The sequence below is a fragment of the Camelus ferus genome, chromosome 30, assembly GCF_009834535.1.
Source record: "Camelus ferus isolate YT-003-E chromosome 30, BCGSAC_Cfer_1.0, whole genome shotgun sequence".
In the NCBI taxonomy this organism is placed as follows: Eukaryota; Metazoa; Chordata; class Mammalia; order Artiodactyla; family Camelidae; genus Camelus; species Camelus ferus.
This window is the reverse complement of record NC_045725.1, coordinates 21,499,166-21,526,048: the sequence shown is the minus strand read 5'-3', so window position 1 is coordinate 21,526,048 and position 26,883 is coordinate 21,499,166. Positions and strand designations below refer to the sequence as shown.

General features: G+C 41.2%; 1 protein-coding gene, 1 long non-coding RNA gene and 1 pseudogene across 5 annotated transcripts in view; 2 read left to right on the top strand and 1 right to left on the bottom strand.

The window, feature by feature from the left end:
• ATP8B1 (ATPase phospholipid transporting 8B1) overlaps window positions 1-13,523 on the top strand; it is a 102,689-nt gene extending 89,166 nt beyond the window's left edge. For all 3 annotated transcript variants that reach the window (XM_032470654.1, XM_032470653.1, XM_032470656.1), the window contains 8 exons: window positions 862-994; window positions 1,411-1,699; window positions 5,640-5,863; window positions 7,239-7,322; window positions 8,124-8,369; window positions 8,683-8,821; window positions 10,524-10,654; window positions 11,794-13,523. In XM_032470654.1, the coding sequence (XP_032326545.1) occupies window positions 862-994; window positions 1,411-1,699; window positions 5,640-5,863; window positions 7,239-7,322; window positions 8,124-8,369; window positions 8,683-8,821; window positions 10,524-10,654; window positions 11,794-12,018 (1,471 nt within the window). In that variant the 3' untranslated portion in view covers window positions 12,019-13,523. The remainder of the gene's footprint in view (window positions 1-861; window positions 995-1,410; window positions 1,700-5,639; window positions 5,864-7,238; window positions 7,323-8,123; window positions 8,370-8,682; window positions 8,822-10,523; window positions 10,655-11,793) is intronic.
• Window positions 4,550-23,912, bottom strand: LOC116660670. 2 transcript variants are annotated; one of them, XR_004316254.1, is made up of 4 exons: window positions 23,071-23,912; window positions 16,232-16,285; window positions 8,188-8,832; window positions 4,550-5,882 (listed from the first exon to the last, which is right to left on the bottom strand). It is a non-coding gene; the product is annotated as an uncharacterized LOC116660670 (long non-coding RNA). The 2 variants fall into 2 exon arrangements; XR_004316255.1 differs by lacking the exon at window positions 16,232-16,285 and having other exon boundaries at window positions 23,071-23,911.
• A 2,643-nt stretch (window positions 23,913-26,555) lies between these two features.
• Window positions 26,556-26,654, top strand: LOC116660698 (annotated as a pseudogene).
• Window positions 26,655-26,883: the final 229 nt, after the last annotated feature.

Below are 26,883 nucleotides of genomic sequence, written 5' to 3'. Positions count from 1 at the left end.
ATATACAAATGACCAATAAGCATATGAAATAATGCTCAACATCACTAATCATTAGGGAAATGCAAATTAAACCACAGTATCACCTCACACTGATTTAGGATGGCTACTATTAAAAAAGAGAGAGAAAATAACAAGTCTGGGCAAGTATGTGGAAAAATTGGAACACTTGTGCACTGTTGGTGGGAATATAAAATGGTGGAGCCACTAAAACAGTACAGTGGTTCCTTAAAAAAATTAAAAATAGAATTACCACATGATGCAGCAATCCCATTTCTGGATATAGATATCAAAAGAATTAAAAGCAGGGACCTGAGGTATCTGCACACCCAGGTTCATAGAGGCATTATTCACAATAGCCAAGAGGTGGAAGCAACCCAAGTGTCCACTGACAGATGAATGGATAAACAGAATGTGGTATATCCCATACAATGGAATATTACCCTTAAAAAGGAAGGGAATTCTGACATAAGCTATAACTGAATGAACCCTGAGGACAGTGAAATAAGCCAATCAGAAAAAGACAAATACTGTACAATTCCATTATGTGAGTTATCTAGAGTGGTCAAATTCATAGAAACAGAAAGTAGAATGGTAACCAGGGGCTGGGGAGAGAGAGAAGTGGGGAGACATTTTTTAATGGGTATAGTGTTTCATTTTGAAAGATGAAAAAGTTCTGGAGATTGTTGATGTGAATATACTTAATACTACTCAACTGTATACTCAGAAATAGTTAAGAGGGTACATTTTATGTTACTTTTTTAACCACAATTTTTAAAAGATTGTATATCACAATTATCTCACAATTAAGGGCCTGTTCATGGTCTTATATTTTAAACACTTAAATTCCCACCCTCCTCCCAGTGCCCTTCTTCATACAAGGATGGAAAACCAGAGGAACAGAGGTGGAGTCTATGCAAAATTTGTACCTCCAGTGCACGAACCTTTTTTTCCAACTGGTGGAAACCGCGCCTTAATCATTACTGGTTCTTGGTTGGTACGTATCATCGGTGTCTCTCCCTTGGGCTCAAACTAGAGCAAATCATTCTGGACAGATTTTAGGTGGCTTACCATATTAATTCCTAACCTAAAAATCTCTTCACTTATAAATGAAAGGGCAATTTCTCAAGTCTCAGAGTTAATATTATATATGAAAGGAATTATACCAAACTAGTAGCAAACTAATTATACCAAACTGGTTATCACTAGTTTATCAGTTAACAGATAATTTTAGTTTTCTTTTTTGTATATTTTAAAATTTTCTATATTTGTATAGTAAATATTTTATAATCAGAATAATATCATCAATGATATAACCCAAGAATTATCATTCACATGAGTAAATTCTTGGGAGTGGTACTCTTGATATAAAACCCCAAATGGTTATAATCCATTCCTTCTCTGGTTTCACAGAATGAAATTCTTCTCGAGAAAAAGACCAAAAAAAGTAACATTTTGAAGCTGAAGTTCCCCAGGACAGAAGAAGAAAGACGAATGCGGACACAAAGTAAGAGGAGGCTGGAAGCTAAAAAGGAGCAGCAGCAGAAGAATTTTGTAGACCTGGCCTGTGAATGCAGCGCCGTCATCTGCTGCCGGGTCACCCCCAAGCAGAAGGCCATGGTGGTGGACCTGGTGAAGAGGTACAAGAAAGCCATCACGCTGGCCATTGGAGATGGAGCCAATGATGTAAACATGATCAAAAGTGAGTCTCTCACACATGGCCAATGCCACCTGATTGTTAGAAGAATGGCAGGAACGTTTTTGGGGGTAGTGTTTTTTAATTTCATTCTTGGGCTTTCCTAAAGCAGACCTTTAATCAAGGCACTTAACCATGATGGCTATACCTGTGACCCTGCCCTCAGGAAGCTTACAGTCCACCCAGTAGGAGAGAGTAGGTAGGCATGGCTGCTAACTCATAGAGTGCCAAGTAGAAGACGTGTTCCATTTGGGTGAGCTTTTACTTGTTTCCTTCTTTTACATATGTTTGGATTTTTTTTCTTGCTGCTTCTCCTCCTGTATTTCTTTAGGGCTTATTATAAAGCCTGCTATTTAATAAGGTTTGCAAAAATTCCTGCTGAGCTCGGCTTAAGTCGTTGAACTCTCTTTGGTATTTGTTGTGGGAAATATGCTCCCTTATCTAAGCATCTTTTTCTGGGATTCTTTTTCTTGCCTTTGGTGAATCTGTTGGAACTTTACCATTGGGTGACCTGGTGTGAGCTAAGAGTAACACACTTGGTTCCAACATAGGCTCAGCATCCTCCTGACCTCCCAAGGCCGTTTTGCTGGTTGGACCCTAGGTACCAACACATTAAGGGACTGAGTCCTATTATGCAGAAATACAGTTTTGCTGGGTGTGCAGAACCAAACCCTCATCAACATGTCTAAATCCCCTGGTCCTTTTTTTCTCCTTGTATTACTATATGGGAGTATCTTGTAATGCAAATGCGCAAGTTAATGCGGTCTGAATGCTTGTCCTCATCATACTGTCAACAGGCTGTGTCAGCCTGGGCTTATGCTCAGGCCTCAGTTTGCTCATCTGAGAACAAGAAATTTACGTCTGATGTCACCTCTAGCTTTGTGATTTATCAAGATGAGTTATCCATGACATGTATACACATGTCTTGTGTTGCTGGATAGCTTAAATGCATTATGTTTAACTAGACTTTTAATTCAGCCTACTTTGTAACTCACGCATCTGTCTCTTTCTTCCCTTAGAGTCTCTTCCTCCTCCTCCTTGATATATACTAAGAATATTCCAACTTTATCTTCCTCAGGAGTCAGCTATATGACGTATGACTTCTTGCTTCTTTATCATGTGTATGTCTGTGGCCACTGCCAATTTAATTCCTCTCCACTGTTTTGCATGTGCTCATCTTACCATGTGAATGGCATTTCTTGCTCTGAATTAGATCTATTATTTCTTCCTTCTGTATCCCCAGCTCTAGTGTGTTTTCCATTATGTACCTTTAACATAAATGTCTGTGCCAAACGGGCAAGTCTCTCAAACATTATTTTTCTTCAGTTATGATGAAGACTTCTAGATATTGGAAAAGGGGATTACCTTGCAGATTTACCATCTGATTATGTGATTGAGACTTAAAACTTTTTCGTTCCTCTGAGTTCACCAATTGATAGCAAAAGGGATTACAGAAGGTCAGCACAGAATAGAGACTGTTCTTAAGTTCTAAAAAATTTTATTAAGCTCAGTTATATGGTAGATGCTTTTATATATAATGTAGGAAGCATCTATTTGGGAAGAAGATCAGATACTTAGGTCTCCGTGGAAGTCAGTAGCTTAATCCAAGTGTTAAGTACCTTTCTGTACTTTGTGAAACTCTCATCTTTTTCACTTGCTTCAAGAGCAATGTACAGAAAGAAATTATGTTGTTTATAAAGAAGTACAGTGAAATTTAAGTGTCAAAAAAAAATCTGACCATTTGCTAACATGGTTCATGGTTAGAGGTGTAGCCCAGCAGAAGTGGAAGAATGCCGTCCACCATGGTTGTGCCCCTAGCGAGGATCCAAGGATTCTCAGAGGCTGCCCTCTCCCTCTCTCGTGTCTGAAGATCTCTCTTCAGCTGTCTCAGCTGAAGATGGCTGGTGGGTGTTGTTTCCCTTGGTCTAAGATCCTAAGAGTAAACAAGCAGCATTAGAGAAGAGACAGGGGCAGAAAGGCCTGAGGACACAGATTGTTAATGAATTAAGCAGCAGACTACCAGGGAGGCATTTGAAACTTCAGGAAAATCTGGGTGCCTATATTTAGATTTTAGGAGCAAACAAACAAAAGTAGTGTGCCTTATAAAGTACATCTGTTCAGTTGCCTTGAGGCAGCCTGTGAACCGTGGCACTGTTCACTTCATGTACTGTCCTTGGTCAGCTCAGCAGAGGCTGGACTGGATGTCAGGGCCTGGGGCAGTGGCTCCTCTTCCTTGGCTCTGACAGAACCTCAACATTTCCCTGCTGCTCGTTCAGGAAAGAAGTCCGTGGTTTGGTAGGAAAGAGCAGTTTGGCAACCATGACTGGTCATTAAGAACTATTTATGTGTTTTGAAAGAGATCATAAATATTGAGATGTAGTTTATTCTGTTTTTTAGAATTGCGAAGTATTATTAAAAGCTTAGGTTTTGGACAAGTCACTACATTACGTTTTGAATTTGCCAGACCTTGTGTTCTGCAACTGGGGCAGGATGTTTGGAGCCTCTTTTACATGGAAACTGCTGGCCGACCTGTCTCAGGGTCTGCCTAATGACAGGCTGTGTTCTCCAACACAAGTTCTCAAAATGATCTCATTACCTGTCTTCACTTCTAAGTTTCTTAAGATCTAGATAAAACTCATAATTCTCTAAGTTGAGCATATGATTTAATGACTGTTAGAAGGATGGATAAAATTGGAACCTTCCTTTTCATCCATTCTGGAAATCCGCCCCCCCCCCCCCAAACCAAAAAACACTTGTGTGTCTTAAGGTCTCAGCTGGCCATGAATAAGCCTTTGAAAGTGTAATAGTATCTGAGCTAAAACACTTTTGATTGCAAGTACTGGAGAACAACCGAAGTCAGCTTAAGAGAAAAAGAAATTTATTTTAAGATACAGATATGTCTTGTGCTGCTCAAGAAGCCAGGCCTCAGGAAAATGCTAGAACCAGGACCTGGTGCTACACAGGAACCCAGTGTCTGTTGTCTCTCTCACCCTCTCTCTAAACTACTTTATTCTCTGCCCCCCAGAAAGAAGGATATCCATCCCATCCTAATTCCAAAATGCCAAGAGAGACTGGCCCAGCTCAGGTTTTCTATCAGCCAGGGTGTAATACAGGAAACAGACCTCTTTAGGTACTTTAAGCAGGAAGTGATTAATACAAGGGACTAGGTACTCATGAAAATTCTGGATGGACTGAAGCAGCAGGTTTTAGGCTTTGTCTGTAATGTCTGTGTCTCTCACCAGAGAAGCTTCTAGCTTTGAGGCTCCTCTGAAGAGCTTTTCAATTGAGAAGCCTTTGCAGTGGTTTATCAACATTTGGGCAGCTGGAAAATGGATAAGAATTCTGCTGCAGAAATGTCAGAATGGGAAGAGATGCTGGGCTCTGATTCGCTTCTGCTTCCAAGTCACAAGTGAGTCCAAACAGTGGAACCGAATTCACAGAGAACCCAGCTGCAAAGGAGTCTGAGCGATGTAGGGTTTTTTATTTGCTTTCCTACCTCTCCAGTTAGAATAAGGGGAGAATGAAGGTTAAGAGCCAGTTCATAGTATCTACCAGATTATATACCTGCTCTTGGCTGACTCAGCTGTGGCCAGGGAGGCAGGGACACAGGGTACACATGGGTACCTGGGACTCACCTTGTGGGTGGGAAGGATGACTTATGAGCTGGGCAGATAATCCAAATGGCATATACCACCCACCTGAGGTCCTTTCACAAATATTTATGAAGGCTCAACCATGTGCTCTGTTTGGCAACTTGTTCCCCTGACTTTGAGTTGAGTTCAGAAGCTGAAGGTAGGGGATGGTGAGCAAGAGTTTCCATATGTATTGTTTCATGAATGTCTTTTTTTTTTTTTTTCCTGTATTGCTACTAAACATTTTTATCATCTCAATGTTTTGCCCCCAAATAAGCTTATGATTCACAGTATCTTCTCCCTCGGCCCCACAGCTGCCCACATTGGTGTTGGAATAAGTGGACAGGAAGGCATGCAAGCTGTCATGTCAAGTGACTACTCCTTTGCCCAGTTCAGATATCTGCAGAGACTGCTGCTGGTGCACGGCCGGTGGTCTTACATAAGGATGTGCAAGTTCCTGCGATACTTCTTCTATAAAAACTTTGCATTTACTTTGGTTCATTTCTGGTACTCCTTCTTCAATGGGTACTCTGCACAGGTAACGTATCATCGTCGTCCTGTTATTATAGGAGTAGACCTCTTAGCATGAATACAACTACTTCTGAAAAAAAAAATTATTTTTTCCCTCCATATTTGCAGCTTTGGTGCTTTCTCTCTCAATAGTTGAAGCACAGACTAATTAAGTTTATGGATTGCTTTTCTAAAAAGTTTCTGGTACTTTAAACATACTTTGCCTTTAAGAAGGTAGGATTTGTTCCCATTCTATTGGCTTTATATTTATGTGTTTTTGCCTTCACCTTAAGGTTTCCTAAGTTACCTTGCCATTAAGAATAGTGAAGGAGGAGGGAGAGTGTAGCTCAGTGGTAGAGCACATGCTTAGCATCCATGGATCCTGGGTTCAATCCCCAGTACCTCCATATAAAAAAAAAAAAAAAGAATAGTGATTAACAACAGTTGGAGGGTACAGCTCAGTGGGAGAGCATGTGTTTAGCATGCACGAGGGTCCAGGGTTCAATCTCCAGTACCTCCATTTAAAAAAATAATAATTAAAAAAATTATTTTAAAGGATAGTGACAACTGTTCAACCTTGAACCAACTGTTCAAATTTTGAGTATAAAATTATATTGTGCCCAAGGCTGAAGGGATTATGTAAGTTTTGGATGATAACAGATCTATTATCACATCTCCATTTGTTGTTGGTTTATTTTTATTTTTGCTGAAATGGAAGTGGGGGGCATATCTAACATGTTAAAAAAAATGGTGATATAGCAGAAAAATACCATTAGTAACAAATGAACCTAAGTCAGTGCCTGTGGTTGTCCAGACCTGACACTGTGCCACAGACAAACGGCATCAGAGGCGGCCAGGAGTGACCTTGAGCAGGGCCGGGGCCTTCTTCCAGTTTGGTGCAGGACTGTAAATCACTGCTGGTGCCAAGTGAGCCCGGTTTCCTCTATCCCATCCAGACGACTGGTGTGTGCACAGCCTTGCTTATCCCTTTCAGAAGCATCTTTCTTATATTCAAATTCTGTTTTATAAAGTGTTTAAATGGAAATGCTGGACTGGCAGGGTAAAAGCAAGGTGAGTGGTACTTACGTGCTTCTGAACCAGTTGTATGTAATCTAATTAATTAAAAGGAAGAACACTGATTTGTTTTCCAGCAGCAGTAAAATAGACCGGACTCCTTTTCCACAAACTTTTTGGCGTATATTTCACCATTTATTTTAGGGGGAGAAGTAGTTTCTGTGGAAAAGCCCTTTGATTCTCCCCATTCTGTAAAAACAAACTCATGCCTCTTGCTGGTGTCGCTGAGGGGTGTCTGCTCTCACGGGGCGCATCCCTGCTTTCAGAGGGTAGGCTGACTAGACAGGCAGCATTTCCTGGTCGGTGACACAGACCCTGTCTCCCCCCAGACTGCGTACGAGGACTGGTTCATCACCCTGTACAACTTGCTGTACTCCAGCCTGCCCGTCCTCCTCATGGGGCTGCTCGACCAGGTAGGAGCCCCGCGCCCAGAGGGACACTTCTGGACAGCTGACTGCCTGTGCGAGAGGTTCAGAGCGAACATTTCAGTGCATTCTTTTGGTTTTCACTTCTTTCTGAGTAAAGCCTATTATATTTCTGCTGTCAGGCAACAAGAGTAACTGCTGTGCTGCTTGTTTTTATAGGAAGAAAAGAGGATTTCTGTGCCTGGGTTGAATTCATTGACACAGGAGTTTATTATACTCCTTTTGGACACTAAGACTTTCTTGTTAAGATACCTAACAGTATGTTTCTATAATAATCACTTACACATTTTAAAAGTAAATTATTTTAATACTTCCCCAAACTTACGTGTTTAATTCCTAAATTAGTCCACATTCTTCCTAGTAGCAATTCTTAGAGAAAGTGCTCTCGTGAATAAAAATAATAATTTGGAATAAACTCATCAACTTGTATGTGAAAATGTTTCCCCCCAAAATTAGAAACAACATACTCTCTCAGGAGGTAAAAACAGGCTCCCTGTACTTTTTTCCTAAACATTACTAAGTTGCTTTCTGTAAGTGGCAAAATAATACATTTCTACCTAGTCTCTCTCAGAATTAAATATCAAATAATGGTGGACCGACTACAGTAATGACGTGGTTCTCTGCATACTGAACTTACTCAGGATTTATCACCTTGTTTAGTTTTTGCCTTCCTAAAACTTAGCAAGTTGAAACTCCTTGTGAGATAGAAGCTGTCATGTCATGTATCTCTGAGTTCTTTGATACTGGTGGACAGCACACAACTCTTAATTTTTCTGTTTTCCCCTGAAGGATGTGAGTGATAAACTGAGCCTCCGCTTCCCTGGGTTATATGTGGTTGGACAAAGAGACTTACTATTCAACTACAGGAGATTCTTCGTAAGCTTGTTGCATGGAGTTTTAACATCAATGATCCTCTTCTTCATACCTCTTGGAGCTTATCTGCAAACCGTGGGACAGGATGGAGAGGCGCCTTCAGACTACCAGTCTTTCGCTGTCACGATTGCCTCTGCTCTTATAATAACAGTCAATTTCCAGGTACGCGAAGTCGACGGTTTTCAGTATCTGTTGGTACCCGTATTTCTGTAGAGAGACCAGCATGCGCATCGTCCTGGCTCCCATTTTCCTCCACGCAAGCCTCTGCCGCTTACAAATATGAATGAATGCTGTTTTCATCCCTTATACCAAGCACATTTCCTATTTCTTGCCTGAGCCAAGGATAGTTTGATTGTTCAGTATTTAAGCCAAATCATGCCTAAATTGCTGAATTCTATTTTCAGAATCCCTGGATCCTTTATTTCTTGTTAACTCCCCAAAATGACTGCTCTGTTTTTCTTTGGTTTCCCAACAGATTGGCTTGGATACTTCTTACTGGACTTTTGTGAATGCTTTTTCAATTTTTGGAAGCATTGCACTTTACTTTGGCATCATGTTTGACTTTCATAGTGCTGGAATACATGTTCTCTTTCCATCTGCATTTCAATTTACAGGTTGGTATTTTCTAAATTCCAAAAATAAATGAATAGAAAATGTCATTAGCTTAGATTCTGACATAACTTCTAAGTAAGTAAAAGTAAAGTGTAAATTACTGCTCATGAAAATTAACATCCTGACCAGAAACTGAATGGTAGTGGTGCACCGGAAGGGTGGTGATGATGGGAGGAAAGAGAATTAGAATAACTTAAAGTTATTGTGCTTTTTTTTTCTTCCATAAAACCTAATATTGATAGGTTATTGGGAAATTGAGACTATATGTATTGCTGGTAACACTGTAATATAGTTTAACCTTTCTAAAACACTACCTAGAAATACATAATGAACTTTAAGCTAAAAAACACCAAATTTTGGAAAGGTAATATGTATAAAGACTGTATCACTACAATGTTTCTAATTGTTTTTTTTTTTAATTGAAAATAACCCAAAAACCTAAGAATATCAAATTAGCTAAACAAACTATGAATCCCATATGATGGAATTCCAGAACTCATACTTGACTACATCATTGGAAGTATACATGCAGAGCAATAAGTAAACTTATGGAAAACAGTTTACAGCTGTATAAAATATGTGACAAACTGCCAAAATGCTCGAGTGAATTTGAACTGATAAATATCATAAATTTATAAATAGCACAAATTGGAATTTATGAACTTATTATGGATGGAGTAGCTTGGATTCACAGTGGGGAAAAAAATCCCCATAAACTCATTTCCCTGTAAAAGATTAGTTTTTTGTTTGTTTTTTTATGACCAGTTGTTGGGTTGTAAAAGACACTTGCTGTGGTAACCCCTCTTCTTCTTGGGACTGAGCTCACTTTTTTATGATTGTGTTCTTCTTTACTAACTCTGTGTTTTAAAATTTTAGTAACCAGTTACTTAGAGTATTCCTACAGGGAGTATTTTTTTAAACCCATTTAGCAGTATAAAAACCACATTTAAAAAACAAAGGCTATTATTTTTATAAATTCACGGTGTAAGGGTAGAAAATATTGTGACAAATTTGGCTCTAGTTTTAAAATTGAGTAGTATATATATGATTACCTGGTTGTATTAGAGAACTGAATTGTTACTTCCTCTAACATAAAAAAGTAGAAGCTGAATTGCAGTGGAAAAAGCCTGGCTCTAGTCAGATGGATGTGGGTTTTAATTCAGGAGTTGCCATAATTAGTTCTGTTACTTTGGGCAAATTTCTTTACTTATCCGTTACTCAGTTTTTTTATGTCATAAAGAGGGCAATACTCATCTCTCAGAGCTGATTACATGGCATGATCTGTATAAAACATCTAGTACCAGGCTTACCTACCACAAATGGTAATGCCCATTTTTAAAATGTGGAGTTTCTAATCAAAACTATAAATCAAAAAGTGCTTAACTTCCTCAAAAACTTCAGAAGGATAAATTGCCTCCTTTTGTATTTCAAATCAATGCAGTGTCAACAAATGTATATAAGTCAATGCAAAAGGAAAAAAATAAAGTACACTTGTCTTGTCCTAAAGAATTTACCTTCCTAATTTTGCTGCGTTTAATCTGACATTTTGAAATGTTCATTCCCGGAACAGTGATGGGATGTTTTGGGGAGGGCAACCTGGTTATTAAAGCTTACTGTAGAGAATCCATTTCTGGACTGCGGAATATTAACTATGTCCTTGGGAATGAAAGGACCCCTGTGACTCATGCTCTGTGTTTTTCCCAGGCACAGCTTCAAATGCTCTGAGACAGCCGTACATTTGGTTGACCATCATCTTGACCGTTGCTGTGTGCTTGCTGCCTGTCATTGCCATACGTTTCTTGTCCATGACCATTTGGCCATCAGAAAGTGACAAGGTATAGAAAAAAGTCTTCTCCTAACTGAGTCCCTCTTGCAGAAATCAAAGCATTTCCCCAAAGCAGCTTTCCTGCAAAATTCTAAGCTCTTGGGAAGTTTGGTATGAACGTTTTTTATGACTACATCTCATTGCTTGCTTTTTATTACAAAAATTATCACATATAAAAAAGAATGATATGGAAAATACAATAATGAACCCCCATATATCTAGCTTCTCAATTTAACAATTATATTATTAATATTTTGCTATGTGGAAATGTTGGGGTTTTTTCCCTTCATTTAAAGGAGAATGTCACCTTGTGGCAGGGTCATTCCAGCTACAAGTAACAGAAAGCTGTGGCTCAAAATGGTTTAATAATAAAGTATCACCTCTGTTCACATCCTAATTACGCTTCAGGCTCAGTTGAGTAGACTGAGGTTCTTTCCACGTCTCTCCTGTGCTGTTTTCACTATTAGCTTCATCTGGCAGCTGGAAGATGGCATTGCATCCTGACATGTCAACATCCAGGGGAAGATTTTTAAAAGACTGACTATTCTGTAGCTTTCCCTTAGGAGCCTTGGAACTTTTAAAGGAAGGGTCCAACACACATCCCTCAGTTCTCACTAGCCGGAATGGTCTCACATGCCTATTCCTAGACTAGTAGGGAGCAAGGGAGATCGGTCAGCCCCACCCCTGGGAGTGGCATCCACATGCCAGAAGGAGGGTGGTACCTGAACAAACTCTTATTTCTATCAGAAAGGAGAGAGAGCAGATGCTAGGTAGGCAAGCTTCAGTATCCCTTCAATCTCCCTCTTCCGTTGACAAGAGGCTGCAGTAGCAACACGGGAAAGAAACTAACAAATCTTTTCTTAAACCTGTACCAGTTTATGAGTTGGAAAGAGCACTAGTTTAGGAGTGGGAAACCAGGCTCTCCCTTTTCTAGCTCTTAGAGCTAGGAAACATCACGTAACCTGTCCCCCTCCATTTCCTTGTCTATGAAGCAAAGATGGTTAGCCAGCCCAAGATGAGGCAGGGGTCAAAAAGCCTAGGAGAGGTGCCCCATCAGTATGACCCGGCTCCCTTCGCCGTCACAGACCTTTACCTCCATTCAGTCCGCCAGCTCTTTTTGACCCTGCTCCATCTCTCCCTCTTCTGTAGATTCAGAAGCATCGCAAGCGGTTAAAAGCCGAAGAGCAGTGGAAGCGGCGGCAGAACGTGTTCCGCCGGGGCATGTCTACGCGGCGCTCTGCCTATGCTTTCTCCCACCAGCCGGGCTACGCCGACCTCATCTCCTCCGGGCGTAGCATCCGCAAAAAGCGCTCTCCTCTGGATGGAGTCATAGCCGATGGAACGGCAGAATACAGGCGAACTGTGGAGAGCTGATGCACTGCCCTCCAGGTGGCCAGTAGCAAGACAGTCATACAAAGGAAATGTCTATTTTTTTAAATAAGAAACTCTCAGGACTTCTTTAAACTGAATTTGTCACGAGGATGTTGAAGACAATCACTTTTGTAACAAGCTACTTGGGTTGGACTACTGCAATAGCAAAGCCAAGATCTTTTTAAAAGTCCTATTATTCAACTGCTGATGTTATGTTTCAAAGTGAACATTTTAACCTAGTCTCAATCTAGGACAACAGAATTAGAAAACGTCTTATATTTCAATTCCAATGGTATTCATTATAAAATTACAATTAGATTTTCTTCCAGACTGGGATTGTCAGCATGAACTTCCCAGAGGCTCCTTTTTTCCCTAGAGGCTACCTTATTAACAAAGATCTTTTATTTATAATGGTAATGACAAAAGATTCATGACCCTTCATCACCTAGAAGCTAAGTGGTCTGATGATTTTCTGAGTTGATAATGGGCTGCATGGTTTCATGTTCTAATATTGGTTTAATAATTCAGTTCAATCAACGAAAATTACTTCACATTTCATAGGTACAATGTTTTGGTCTGTTTTGGTTTACTACCAGGTTAAAGAGCACATTCTGTACGTTTACCCTTACTATTGTATATTATTGCAGCCCCTTCCTGTAGTACCAAGTGAGTTTATTTTCTACTTTCATTTTTAAAAATGCATTTAAATATGTATGGGCTTTTTTAAAAAAGCTTTTAAAAACTGAGGGTATCAGTGATAAATTGCAGAATATTTTGCAAAGCTTTCTTTTGAAAAGCAACCTTTGTGCCTGCCCTATATGTATTTTATAAGGGATTTGAACAGAGACCTCACTCTTTCACTTGTCTTATATCTAGGATGAAAAGGCTGTTGGTAGCCGTATTTCTAAGATTAGCAGTGTATCCTTTTAAAATTGGAGATAACTTTAGGCAATTATGGAAACTATCCTCAAGGAGGTAAAAGTTATTCAGAGGCTTTCCCGTTCTGTGTGTATCACACACCAGTTTCCATATTCCAGTAAAGATACAGAAGTGTTTTCAATAATTCTGTTCTTTACCATTAGGCTGTGAATGTTCACAAAATCTATTCCTTTAAACTCCTATGAGGAAATCACAGCATGTAGATAGTTCATTTTCTAGGTGTGTTAAAAGAATGTATAGCTCTTTATTCTATGGAAGTAAACTTCTGGAGGTTTACAACTTTTATCTTGTAAATAGAAAAACTGTAAGGTTTTTTTTTTTTGTAAAGAAAAGTTAGCTTGTGTGATTCTTTCAGTTTCAGATTTCTCTCCTGTTTTGAGAATTGTGGGAAAGGTTGACAATGCAAATGTGTCAAAGACTTACATGGTTGGGTGCAATATCAACAATTTTAAAATGCAAATTGCTTTGGATAAATTATTTCTATATTCTGTAAATCTGAGAGTAATATATATTGTATATTTTTGTATAAATGCTTTAGTAAAATCTTTGGGAAGTACAATCTTTTAAAATCTCTTTTAAGTTGCGTTATTTATTTTAAAGTGGGGTAGATGACAGAAGAATCTAGGCCTGCATGGTTTCTAAAGGAACACTGGGTTCCTCTGGTGTTGAGAAGGAAGTTACGGCAGGGCACTAAGCACTGTGGGGTGAAGTGGCTGAGAAAAGGGTGTCGGACTACAGAGACAGATGCTATGGGTTTATTGTTGGTAAGCACAACTGTCCAGGGAGGGTGCATCTTAGGATATGAGATAGAGGACAATTTTTCCAAGTGACTTCAACTCTTTGGAGACACCATAAAAGCAAAGTAACTCCTGACCAAATGTTGGGAATGGGAAGTGAGTAGACAGTCTAGAAATACATGGTGACTGATTGGCAGAAAAATGATCAAAGGAGAATTAGGATGCTGAAGGGCAGGAGAGCAGGTTAAGGAAGAGGAGGGACGTCTGAAGCTGGAGGAGGGCTGAGTCTGAGCTGGCTGCAGGACAGGCGGTCAGCTCCTGGACAGTAAGGGAAGTGGTGACCACGACACAGAGGAGGTTCTCTGCAGGAGGACAGAGATGGGGGACTTCTTTGGGAAGTATAATTAGCAGCAGGTGATGAGAGAATAGTAGTCTAGGGGTGTTTTGTAAGGTAGGAATTCAGCAATCCCCCTTTGCTATTCTACAACAGCCAGCCTACTTCTGCAGCAGAAGTGCATGTCTACATCAGGGCAACCACTTGGAAACGGGGTGGGACAAGATGGGACAGATGATGAGCCCCTGCAATAGAAATGATATGAGAAAACCAGGGCAGACCTGGGAGATGGTCCCTTAAAGAAAACAAACAAAACATTAAAGGCCATTTTTTTTTTCTGAGGATATACCACTGTATTTAATTTGGCTGAGGAGCATTTGCAACCAAAGAGCACCACCTAAAGGTTCCTATCTATGTTCAGTACCAGAAACTGTTCGGCAATAATACTTGATGGGGAGAAAATGGTTTTTAAGACACTCCAATGTGATAGCAAAATGTACCCTAATGGAATCCAAATATGTTTTAACAGTTGCTGCCTTCCTGTGATGTGAATGAAGCTCAGGAAAATTGTAAGACAGCTTCTAAAAGTCTTGTCAGAATCTGCTAGTAAGTTATGGCTGCAATAAAACTTCTGGTGCATTTATAAATACAAAAATGCCTGTCAAAATACTGAAAGGGAAACTAAGCACATCTCAGGAAAAAGTGGAGGTTGGGCCCTTAAAAATAAACACTGTAAAAATTACTTTCTTGACTTGAATAGTCATTTCGCCAAAGGTGTGTAAGTAAATGGCTTATAAGCATATGAAAACATACTCAACATCATTAGACATTAGGAAGTCCAAATCAAAACCATAATGAGATACCGCTTCACGCTCACTAGAATGACTATAAAAAAAAATAACAGAAGAAATAGAAGATAACAAGTGTTGACAAGGATGTGGAGAAACTGGAACCCACATCCACTGCAAATGGAAATGTTAAACACTGACCCCACTATGGAAGAGTGGCAGTTCCTACAATTAAACAGAATTGCTATTTCCTTTGGAAAAAGCCCCACAAAACTAGCTAAGGGGACTCCTCCACATCAGGCAAACAAGGAAGCAACACACACTGACTCGAGTAGGAGAGGCTGAGACACAACCTTGCTGAAATCAGCACCTGTGGTGCCAAAACCCCAGAGCTTCTCCATGAGGAGCGAAGAATTATAACCTGATACCGGGCACCGCAATATTTAAGGCTTGCACCTAAGATGAGCCCCCAAAACATCTAGCTTTGAAAGCCAACAGGACTCCTTACCACCCCACAAGGCCATAGCAAACTGAAAAATGGCTCTTAAAGGGCTCACATCCTCAGACCCACCCATACTAGGACCCAGTACAGAAGGAAACTGCGATGCACCCAGACTTTATGCAAGGAGTTTATGTGCTTATGTTAAGGTGTTGGCCCAAGGGGCAGGCATATGATTCAACACACATCTAGGAGCCTGGTGGGGTGCTCTCCAAAAATGGAGGCTGGTGGACATCATCTTTGTTTTCTTCCTCTACCTTGCTCCTGCCTGCAGGCAGCATCTTTTTTTTTTTCTTAAATCTAAGGTCTAACCCCGCCCCCTGCCCACTGCCCTAGTTGGTGCCATTTTCACGGCCTCTCTCTGCCCAACTCCAGAGCACCAGTTATCTCCCAGAGGGGAGCTTTTACATGCATTTGGTTTCTACATCTGGTGCCTCAGTTTTTGTGACTATAACCCAAGAGACACCCTTGATAGCCTACTTAGCTCTGATGGCCAGTGGGGTTTATGCTCATGGGTCCCACAGGACTGTAACCAACAGAGAAAGAGTTCTTAACTGGCTAACATCTCCAAGCAAGGGACAGAATACACATTCTTCTCAAGTGCACATGGGACATTTTCCAGGGTAGATCATTTGTTAGGCCACAAAATAAATCTTAATAAATTTAAGGACACTGAAATCATAGCAAACATCTTTTCTGACCACAACGGTATAAAACTAGAAATCACAATCAAAAGAAGAAAACTGGAAAATTCACAAATATGTGACCGTTAAATAACACTACCAACCAATGAGTCAAAGAAGAAATGAAAAGAGAAATTTTAAAAAAACTTGATACAAATGAAAATGGAATACAACATACCAAAACTTACAAGATATGCCAAATGCAGTCTGAAAAGTTCATAGAAATAAATGCTTACCTCAAGAAACAAAAATCTCAAATAAAGAAATTAACTTCACACCACCTCAAGGAACTAGAAAAAGAACAAAGCCAAAAGTTAGTATAAGTGAGAAAATAACAATGCTCAGAGTGGAAATAAATGAAATAGAGACCAAAAAATACTCCAGAAAAGATCAATGAAACTAAGAATTGGTTTTTCAAAAATTCTTATTAAAAAAATTGACAAGACTTTAGTGAGACTCACCAAAAAGAGAGAGAGAGAAAACACAAGTAACAGATACATTCAGAAATGAGAGAGGAGAAATTACACGTGATACTACAGAAATACAAAGGAACCTAAGAGACTACTACTACACCAACAAATTGAACAACACAGAAGAAATGGACAATGTCTTATAAACATGTAACCTAACAAGACCAAATCATGAAGAAATAAAAAGTCTGAACAGACCAATTACTAATAAGGAGATTGAACTAGTAATTAAAAATCTCCCAAGAACAACAAAAAAGTCTAGGATTGGATGGCTTCCTGGGTAAATTCTACCAAACACTAAAAGAATTAATGCCAATCTTTCTCAAAGTCATCCAACAAACAAGAAGAGGAAGGAACACTTCCAAACTCATTTTATAAGGCCAGTACTACCCTGATACTAAACCAGAAAAGGACACCACAAGAAAAGGAAATTACAGGTCAATATCCCTTATGAACATAAATGCAAAAACCCCAATAAAATATAGGCAAACAAAATTCAACAGTACATTAAAAGGATCATACGTTATGATCGAGTGGGATTTATTCCAGGGATACAAAGATGGTTCAACATCTGCAAATCAATCAACGTGCTACAGCCAGGAACAAAAGGAAGGATGAAAATCACATGATCATCTTAATAGATGCAGAAAAAGCATCTGACAAAATTCAACATCCATTTATGATAAAAATTCTCAACAAAGTGTGTATAGAGGGAATGGACCTCAACATAATAAGGGCCATATATGACAAGCCCACAGCTAATATCATTCTCAATGGTGAAAAGCTGAAAGCGTTTCCTCAAAGATCAGGAGCAAGACAAGGATGCTACTCTTGCCACTTCTATTAAACACAGATTTGGAAGTCCTAGCCAGAGCAATTAGGTAAGAAAAAGAAATAAAAGGCATCCAAATTGGAAAGGAAGTAGGAAAACTGTCAGTATTTGCCAATGACATGTTATACATGGGAAATTCTAAAGACTCCACAAAAAAAAACCTGTTAAAACTACTAAACAGAACAGTAAAGTTGCAGAATACAATATCAATACAGTTGACCCCTGAACAACATGGGTTTGAACTGCATAAATCCACTTATATGTGAAATTTTTTCAATAAAAACACAGTCCAGTACCACATGCTCCCAGTTGGTGGAATCCATGGATGTGGAGAGTCAACTTAAGTTATATGGAGAGTTTCGACTGTGTAGGGGTGTCAGTGCCCCAATTCCCATGGTGTTCAAGGGTCGATTCTATACAAAAATATGTTGTGTTTCTATATACTAATAACTAAGTAGCAAAAAAAGAGAAATTAAGAAAACAATCCCATTTACAACTGCATCACAAAGAATAAAATACCTAGAAATAAATTTAACCAAGGAGGTGAAAGACCTGTACACTGAAAACTAAAGTATTAATGAAAGAAATTGAAAAAGATACAAATCAATTCATAGATATTCCATCTCATGGGCTGGAAGAATTAATATTTTATAAATGTCAATACTACCAAAAGCAATCAACAGGTTCATTGCAATCACTATCGAAATTTCAATGGCATTTTTCACAGAAATAGAATAAACAATCTCAAAGTTTGTATAGACCCTCAAAAGACATGAATAGCCAAAGCAATCTTGAGAAAGAAGAACAAGGCTGGAGGCATTATGCTTCCTGATTTCAAACAATATTATAAACAGTGTGGTACTGACATAAAACAGACACATCAATCAATGGAACAGAATAGAGAGCCCATAAATAAACCCATGCATATGTGGTCAATTAATTTACCACAGAAAAGCCAAGGATATACAATAGAGAAAGGACAATCTCTTTAATAAATGGTGCCACATACAAAAGAATGAATCTGGACCACTATCTTACACCACACACAAAAATAAACCCAAAATGCATTAAACATTTGAACGTAAGACCTGAAACCATAAAACTCCTAGAAGAAAACATAAGTGGTAAGCTCCTTGATATCAGTCTTGGCAATAATATTTTTTTGGATTTAACACAAAAAGCAAGGGCAATAAAAGCAAAAATTAACAAGAGGGACTATGTCAAATTAAAAAACTCCTGCACAGCAAAGGACAACACTTAATAGAAGAAAATATTTGCAAATCATTTTTCTGATATGGGGTTAATATTCAAAACATATAAAGAACTCGTACAACCCAGTAGCAAAAACAAACAATAAGCCTTAAAAATAGACACTTTTCCAATGAAGACATACAGATGGCCAGCAGGTACATGAAAAGGTATTCAACATCACTAATTATCAGGAAAATGTAAATTAAAGCCACAATGAGGTATCACCTCACTCCTGTTGCAACCGCTACTGCAAAAAAGACAACAAACAAGTGTTGGAGAGGATGTGGAGAAAATGAACCCTGTCCACTGCTGGTGGGAATGTAAATTGGTGCCACCACAATGGAAAACAGTATGGAGAGGTTCCTCAAAAATAAAAACAGAACTATCATATGATCCAACAATTTCACTTCTGAGTATTCATCCAAAGTAAATGAAAACACTATGTCAAAGAGATATCTGCACCCCCATGTTCACAGCAGCATTATTTACGACCTCCAAGACAGGGAAGCAAGCTAAGTGTTCATCAATGGATGAATGGATAAGGACATTGTGCCATATATACACAATGGAATATTATTTAGCACTTAAAAATGAGGAAATACTGCCATTTTTGACAACATGGATGGACCTTGAGAGCATTATGCAAGGTGAAATAAATCAAGCAGAAAAAGACAAATATTATATGATCTCAATTATATGTGGAATAAAAAACCCCACCAAAATCATAGAATTTTAAACCTTAAAAATATTTAATACAAATTAAAAGGGTGTGTTAATCCCTTAAAAAAAAATCATAGAAAAAGATCAGATTTGTGGTTATCAGGGGCTGGGAGTGGGGTGGGATTGGATGAAGGCAGTCAAAAGGTACAAACTTCCAGATACAAGAAAAAGAAGTAACAGGGATGTGATGTTCTACATGATACATATAATTAACACTGCTGTACAATATATATGAAAGTTGTTAAGAGTAAATCCTAAGATCTCCCATCAAAGGAAAAAAAAAATTTTTTTTTATTTTGAATCTATATGAGACAATGAATGTTAACTAAACTTACTGTGGTAATCATTTCACAATATATGTAAGTCAAATCATCATGGTGTACACCGTAAACATATACAGTTTTGTATGTTGATTAGATCTCAATAAAAACTGGGAGAAAAAACACAACATACGTATGGCAATAAAACTGGGAGAAAAACGATATACATACGGCAATGATATAATATAGCACAGGAAAAGATGCTCAGTATCGCTTAGTCATCAAGGAAATGTGTGAGGAAGATTACAAAGGGGCATGAGAAAACTTTCCAGGGTGATGGATATGTTCACTATCCTGATTGTGGGAATGGCTTCAAATTGCACACTCTAAATATGTGTAGTTGGTTGTATATGATTTATATGTCGAAGCTGTTTTAAAGGGAAAAAAAAGTGAGGAGTGAGACTCTCAAAAATGGAATTATCTTTTCATACTTTTAACATCTTTTAAAAGTTTGGAACCATATGAATATATTACCCACTCCAAAAATGAAGTAACAAAAAAAAGAAATGATTCTTAAGCTAAAAATGGGTAGTCTGAGTTGGTATTTTTCCAGCTTAAGTTACAAATCCTCTCAAACTGAGAAACTTCCTAGCCCACAAATTCCTCACTAGATCAGCAACATTCAGCTCTTTATGTTGCCCCCTTGGATGGCAGAATCCAAAGACATGAAGGCTTCCTGTTCATGGTTATAGACGGACAGCAGTGTTTTGTTAGGACGTTTATATGCACATACGTTTCCTCTGACCTTAGAAGAGTCTGACTAACATCCTAAGGTCATGCCAAATAAGTGAGAGTGCCAATAAAATCTGAGAGTCTGTTCCAGATTCAAAGACCAGTATAGATCTGCTTCTACGCTGTCCATTTCAATGATCACCTAAGATGACCTCAGGAGTAAGATCCATAGGAAGAAATAACTCTCATAGTTTTTAAATTATCAGAAATTTGGTCTCAAAACATGAATCAAATTTTAATGCAGCTGTTTACAATAAATATGAGAGGAAGGGAAATTCTAACATGGAGAGAAATCCAAACCTCATGACGAACTATGACGGTTAAAAACCCAGGGCGCTCCTGCCAAATGTACAATAGGGTCACTCACTCCAGATAACCTGTTTGTGATATCCAGCTGGAGAGATTTTCGATGTTCCTTTGGCCCCTGAGGCTGTTCAACAGCAGCAATTGTTCTTGAAGAGCTGTCACAAGCCCTGGAATGTTTGTTTCTTTCCACCAAGGGATTAAAGATACTGGATCTGGATCACGAAGCCAACGCGGGAGGGTTCCTTAGCCCAGCATTTCTCAGCAGGCGTCAACTCTCCCAAGTGATAGCAATCAACCTTTAGATTACAGGTTGATTTGCCAAATGGGAATCACCTTGCAGGTTCATTGCAAAACGGCTGCTGAGCTAAGCTGTGTAATGAGAAAGCCAGTCTATGGAAATCCTATAGGAAGCTTCTGGTTACCATCTGCTTTGGGATTCTCATCCACCTTCAGCTTCCTTATTTAAATTTTGTGTGACTGACATAAAAGTGGATGCTTAGTGAAGAGCTGAATAAAGGTAACACTACGGAGTAATTCTAAAGGTAGAGTTATGGTTCAAGTTTCCAGAATACCTGCATCAGGATCTTATCATTGCAAACGCCTTGAGTAAATGCAGACCCAGAAGAGCTCTTTTCAATTTACTGGGTTTGTCCAACACTGGAATATTTTTCAGGATTTTGTGGCTTGGAGTGAAAATACTTTCATGACCTGCCCCAACAGCAACACCCCCCCACCCCAAGTAAACCAAGAAATCATCACCCGGGCCTCTGAGACGCCCTAGGGGCCTCAACGCCCACTAAACTGATACAATGATTGTTCTTTAAAATAACCTGGAGCAGTCCTTCCTCACTGCTTTCAGAGAACACAACTCACTCTGCTTTGAAAGCTTCCCCAGCTGCTTCTCCGTTTGACTCTGCCTTCACCTTTCTCAAAGGCTATTCCAAATCCCAAATTGTACCCAGGACAACTCAAAGAAACTAGCCCAGGCTGACGTGAACTATGCTTCTAAAAAGCAATGTCAGGACGGAACACACACAGCCTGCTGAAGTGCCGGGAGACTGGGGTGGACCCCCAGAGCAAAAGGAAGCCAGGGAAGGCTGCCAGCTGGGGAGTGAAACGGTCAGGTTAATGTTTCTGAGTGTTTGCCCTGGTTGGAGTGTGGACATTAGACCACAGAACTAAGGAAGATACAGAAGACAGGAGGGAGGATACCACAGTGAGCCCTGAACAACCTGGGGCTTGGGGCGCCAATCCCATGCAGCTAAAGATCTGAATATAGCTCTATAGTCAACCATCAGCAGTTTACCCAACCGCAGATGGTGTGGTACTGCAGTAGGTAATTACTGAAAATAATCCACATGTCAGTTCAAACTCGTGTTATGAGTCAACTGTGCTTACACTGTACTAGAAGGAAAGGGTAGGTGATGAGGATGTAAAGTTTGACTTGTGAGGCAGGACCACCAGAGGGTGCCTATTTAATGGCTTGAAGCACTCAAGAGAGTTGGGGCAGTGGAAAGGATCTGCAAGGTCTGAGACGCTTTAAATACCGGCCAGAGTTCACTGGGGATGAGGGTGGGGGATGCGGCAGGCCCACCTGCAGCCCCCAGCACTCTGGCTGAAGGCTGGACGGTGGTTTGATTCATGCAGGATCGCGGAACAAAAAAACAATGATTAACTGTCAATACCATTGATACCCTAATTAAGAAGGCTCACTAGACGCCACGCACACACTAGGCATTTCTGTATACTTGAGTGCGTATCAATCTTACAGCAACTTTTCCAGAGGATTATTACCAGTTTACAGTTGAAAAACCTGCGGCTCAGAGAAAGTACGGAAACTGACCAGTCACCGAGGCAGAAAGTGAAGAGCCCTGTGTTCCAGGGGTATCTGGTTTCAGAGTCCCAGGTGCAGATTACCATTATTCATCCTCCTTACAGGACACCAGGGCTTTAAAATAATTGCATTCACTTTTCTTGTTTTACGGCTGGATTAGATAAAACCAGCAGTTAACCAACCTGAAGCAGCCTGTAAATAATAAACTAACGGGAGCAAACCTAAGTGCTTAAATTTAGCTCTACAAGGAAAAGGAAAGTTAGGTTTTCAGTTTAATAGCTTCATATTAACAATTTCCACTTTTGCTCTGCAATTTCAAACCGGCTTTAAATATTACTGACATTTTTTGATAGCTTGACGTCTTCTCTAATTAAGCAAACACTTAGCCTCCTCTCCCCACACCCCCCCACCCCGGGTTCCCGGCCCTGGGATGGAGAAGGGTACCCTAGAGGCGCTTACAGTGGTTTTTGCCTCTTCTCCCTCCGATATTGTTTTGAGAAGCAAAAAACCGAGTGCCTGAGAAAGCTCTAAGGACGCCTGTGGGTTGGCTCGGAAATAGGGAAAAGGAGTGCTCTGGCGACAAGCCCAAGCCGGAAGCTTTCCTGCTTACCTGTAGGTGCTGTGCGGAGCCGGAGACGGAGAAACTGGTGTGAAACGCGGAAGTGCCCGGAGACAAAATGGCGGCGTCGGCAGCGTCGGCTTTTAGGTCAAGTCAGCGGCCGGCTACGGTGGCCCAGGGGGGCCATTATAGTATTAGAATCTCAATTCGCTTCTGGTTCCTGGTGACGTGAAGGGACTTACAACACAAGACTAGAAAAATCTTCAGCGAGCGTTGGGGCAGAACACCGAGGACCGCGAGAAGAGGCGGCCCCTAGCTGGCCAGAGTCGGATGAGGAGAGAAGAGCAATGCCATTCATTGAAGGTTTTCATTCATTCATTCATTCACTCGTGAGCACCGAAACCCTTCAGTTAGTTCTTGGAGGTGACCCTTTCAGCGATGCTTACGAAGGGAGAGGTTGGACTAAACAAGACTGTCCGCCCAACAGATTGTTCCCAAGCGCTTAGTGAGTGCAAGGCTCCGGGCTAAGTGCCCAGGATGGCATCTTACCTACAATCTGGTGGTGACACGTACTACGGGCCACCTACGGACACAGCGAGCAGAAGCAAGGACAATGCTGGCTGCAGGTGGATGAGAGAGAATCGCCCTGGGAAAGAGGCGGGGCGACCTCACCACTTTGTTCTTATTACTGGGGGTAGAGACTGAGGGTGGTGGGCAGAGGGCTAGTCTGCAGTAGCCTTGGAGCTGTGCTCCCTTCTCCCACTTCCATTTCCTGGGATTCTCACTGGTGATAGGAGAGGCTGTCCTTCCTTTGGGAAACGAACAGTAAATATTCCTGCCTGCTGGCCTCAGTGTGGGTCATAGACATAGCAGTTATTTCATGGCAAGAAAAATACCTGGAGAATGGGGGTTGGGTAGGGATATAGCTCAGGTGGTACAGCACATGCTTAGCGTGCATGAGGTCCTGGGTTCAACCCCCAGTACCTCCTCTAAAAAAGTAAATAAATAAACCTAATTACCTCCCCCCCAAAAAAAAATAAAAAAGAGAAAAGAAAATACCTGAAGAATTGTTTGAAACCAACAAACATACAAAAAAAATAATAATATGCATTCCACTATGGGGGAGACTGCACCCTACACTGTCCACTGGTTTAAGACTGCACCCTACACTGACCATGACACCTCATAGGGTGTTGTAACTGCCCCCCAATAGGCCATCAGCTCTCCTTTTAAGCCAACTGCTTCTAGGTAATGGGGCATGTATCAGTCTACTGTTGTCATAATAAAGCTCTGCAACAAAATGCTATAAAACTCAGAGGCAACACAGCAATCATTTATTCTCACTCATGCATCTAGGAGTCAGCTGATCTGGGATGAGTTCAGATGGGCTTGGCTCCGAGCTGCAGACTGCGTCCAGATCATAGTTTTCTCATCTTCCTTGGACCAGTGGGCCAGTTGGGGCAAGTTCTTCTCATGATGATGGCAGATGCAAGAAAACAAACTCAACTTTCAAGCACAGTTTAAACCTCTGCTTGCATGGCATTTGCCCATCTTCCATGGCCAGAGAAAATCCACATGGCCAAGCCCAACATAAATGAAGCAGGGAAGTATATTTCTTCCATGTAGGAAAGGGAAGCATATTTTAAACAATCATCTGATTTGACATAAAGCCCATGTTACGCAGTGAACTACCCAGGTATGAGCCCACTGTCAAAATTCCTTCATTGAAAATGTGTTCCCTGGTTGGAGAAGACGTTATGCGCTGTGGGGATGGATATAGCATTCTCTAAGTCCACAGATGTCGGTGCTGCAGGCATTGACCTTACATGGGCGATGACTCTGTAGTTGAGAGGCATGTTGCTGCCTCCTCCGGGGATTGAATATAATCCACAGGCCACCAGGTGGCCAGCTGAGCCTCCCCAAAGATTAGTGTCCCACCAGGTCCTCAAAGTTGGCTTCTGCTGTTGTCAGGCTGGGTCCTCAGCAGTGGTGGTCTGTCCGCCAGATCAGCCTTGATGAAGGGCAGTCCACGCAGTGGAACCCCTACATGGCCTCTATCTTTTTATTTTAGCCACTTTCTACATGGTTTCTCTGAGCCAGCACTGGGCTGTTTGGGGGAAAAGGGCAACATCCACAGGTCACAAAGACCTCCTCCCTACTGAACACCTCCTAGTGGACATTTACACGGGGCAAGATAGCTTCACATTCTCTGCTCATTCAGAAAAGTCCATCCACATATTTCCCCACCAGACCGCCTGTACCTAATCTCCAATCTTGTTCTTTCCAAGTCCCTGATCAACTGGTCACCTCTTTAGCCAGTGGCCATCAGTCCCTCAAGCCACCTCTACTCATGTAAGAAGTGGAAAACCCATCATCCTGCTCAGAGTTCTAGCACCTGAGATGACGTCTCTGTGCCACTGTCTTCCCAGTGCCACACCCGGGTGGGGCTGTAATACAACGGCCACCCATGCCCGGCTTGTGCCAGCGTACTATGTGGATGCCAGGAACCGGACCTGGGGGAACCCCGAGTCTCCAGGCGTGGGCTGAGGAAGAGGCAGCAAAGCCGGCGAAGCAGGTGCTATGGGGACCTGTCCTCTTCCTGTGCAGCCCACTCCCGTCGTCCAGACCTGCTCAGCCCACTTCCACATACACACTTCCCTTTTCTGCTATGGAATGTTTCTGTGTACACCCGATTTCATGGATCAGATAAAACTAAATTCATGAAGGGTTGCTCAAATGTCACCTGACAGGAACTGAGGGTCAGCCAGCTTTCAGGGAGGGAGCTGGGGAACAAGTACCCTGACCTCACTGCATCCCTCTGCTCTCCTGCCAGGGCTCCCCCTTGGCTGTGTCTGCCCAGAAGCCAGAGAGCCCGTTGAAGGGTCTACGTAAGTCAGCCCCTGGGGGTGCAGAACAGGGTGAAGAGGAAAATTCCCCAGGTGGGCTATGGTGGGCAGGCTCTAATACGGCCCTCACTGAGCTCCACCCCCTGGTATCCACCCCCTGTGGAATCCTCTCCTGTATTGTACTGGGGTTGGTCTGTGTGACCAGCAGAAAATAGCAGAAATGATGGCGTCACCTCGCTAATTAGGTTGTTCAAAGGCACTGCAGCGCAGGCTTGGGTCGCTGTCCCAGGCAGCTTTCCAAGATGGCCCCACGATCCCTGCCTCCTGGTATTGGTGCCCTGGTATAAAACCCTTTCTCTGAGTGTAGGCTGGACCGAGTGACTTGAATCTAATGAACAGGATACGGTAAAAGAGGTGGGATATCACACTCCCAAGAGTAGGCTACCGAGGCCAGTGCCTTCCATCTTGTTTGCGCGCTCTCGTGCCTTCTTGCTTGCTTGCTCCGGGGAAGCCAGCTGCCCTCTGCAGAGGCCCACATGGCAGAGAGCTGAGGGTGGCCTCTGGCTAAGAGCAAGCGAAGAACCGAGGCCCTCAGTCCAGCAGCCAATGAGTTACTGCATCCCGTCAACACCCACAGGAGTGTGTGGGAAAGCATCCGCCCAGGTGAGACTTAAGAATCTTAGACAGTAGTCACTTTGGCAGCAGGTATACTAAGATTGGAATGATGCAGAGATTAGCCTGGCCCCAGGCAAGGACGACACACAGATTCATGAAGCGTTCCATATTTTTAAGTAATCTTGTTACAACTTTCATTACAAACTGTTAAAAAAATTCTTAAATAACTGCAGCCCTAGCTGACAACTTGATTGCAGCCTCTTGGGAGACCCAGAGCCTGAGGCCCCAGCTCAGCCTTGTCTGGGTTCCTGGCCCACAGACAATGTGAGAACACAAGTGTTGCTTGGAGTTTGTGGGTATTTATTAAACATGGGTAACCAATGTAGTCTCAGTTTCTCTCTCT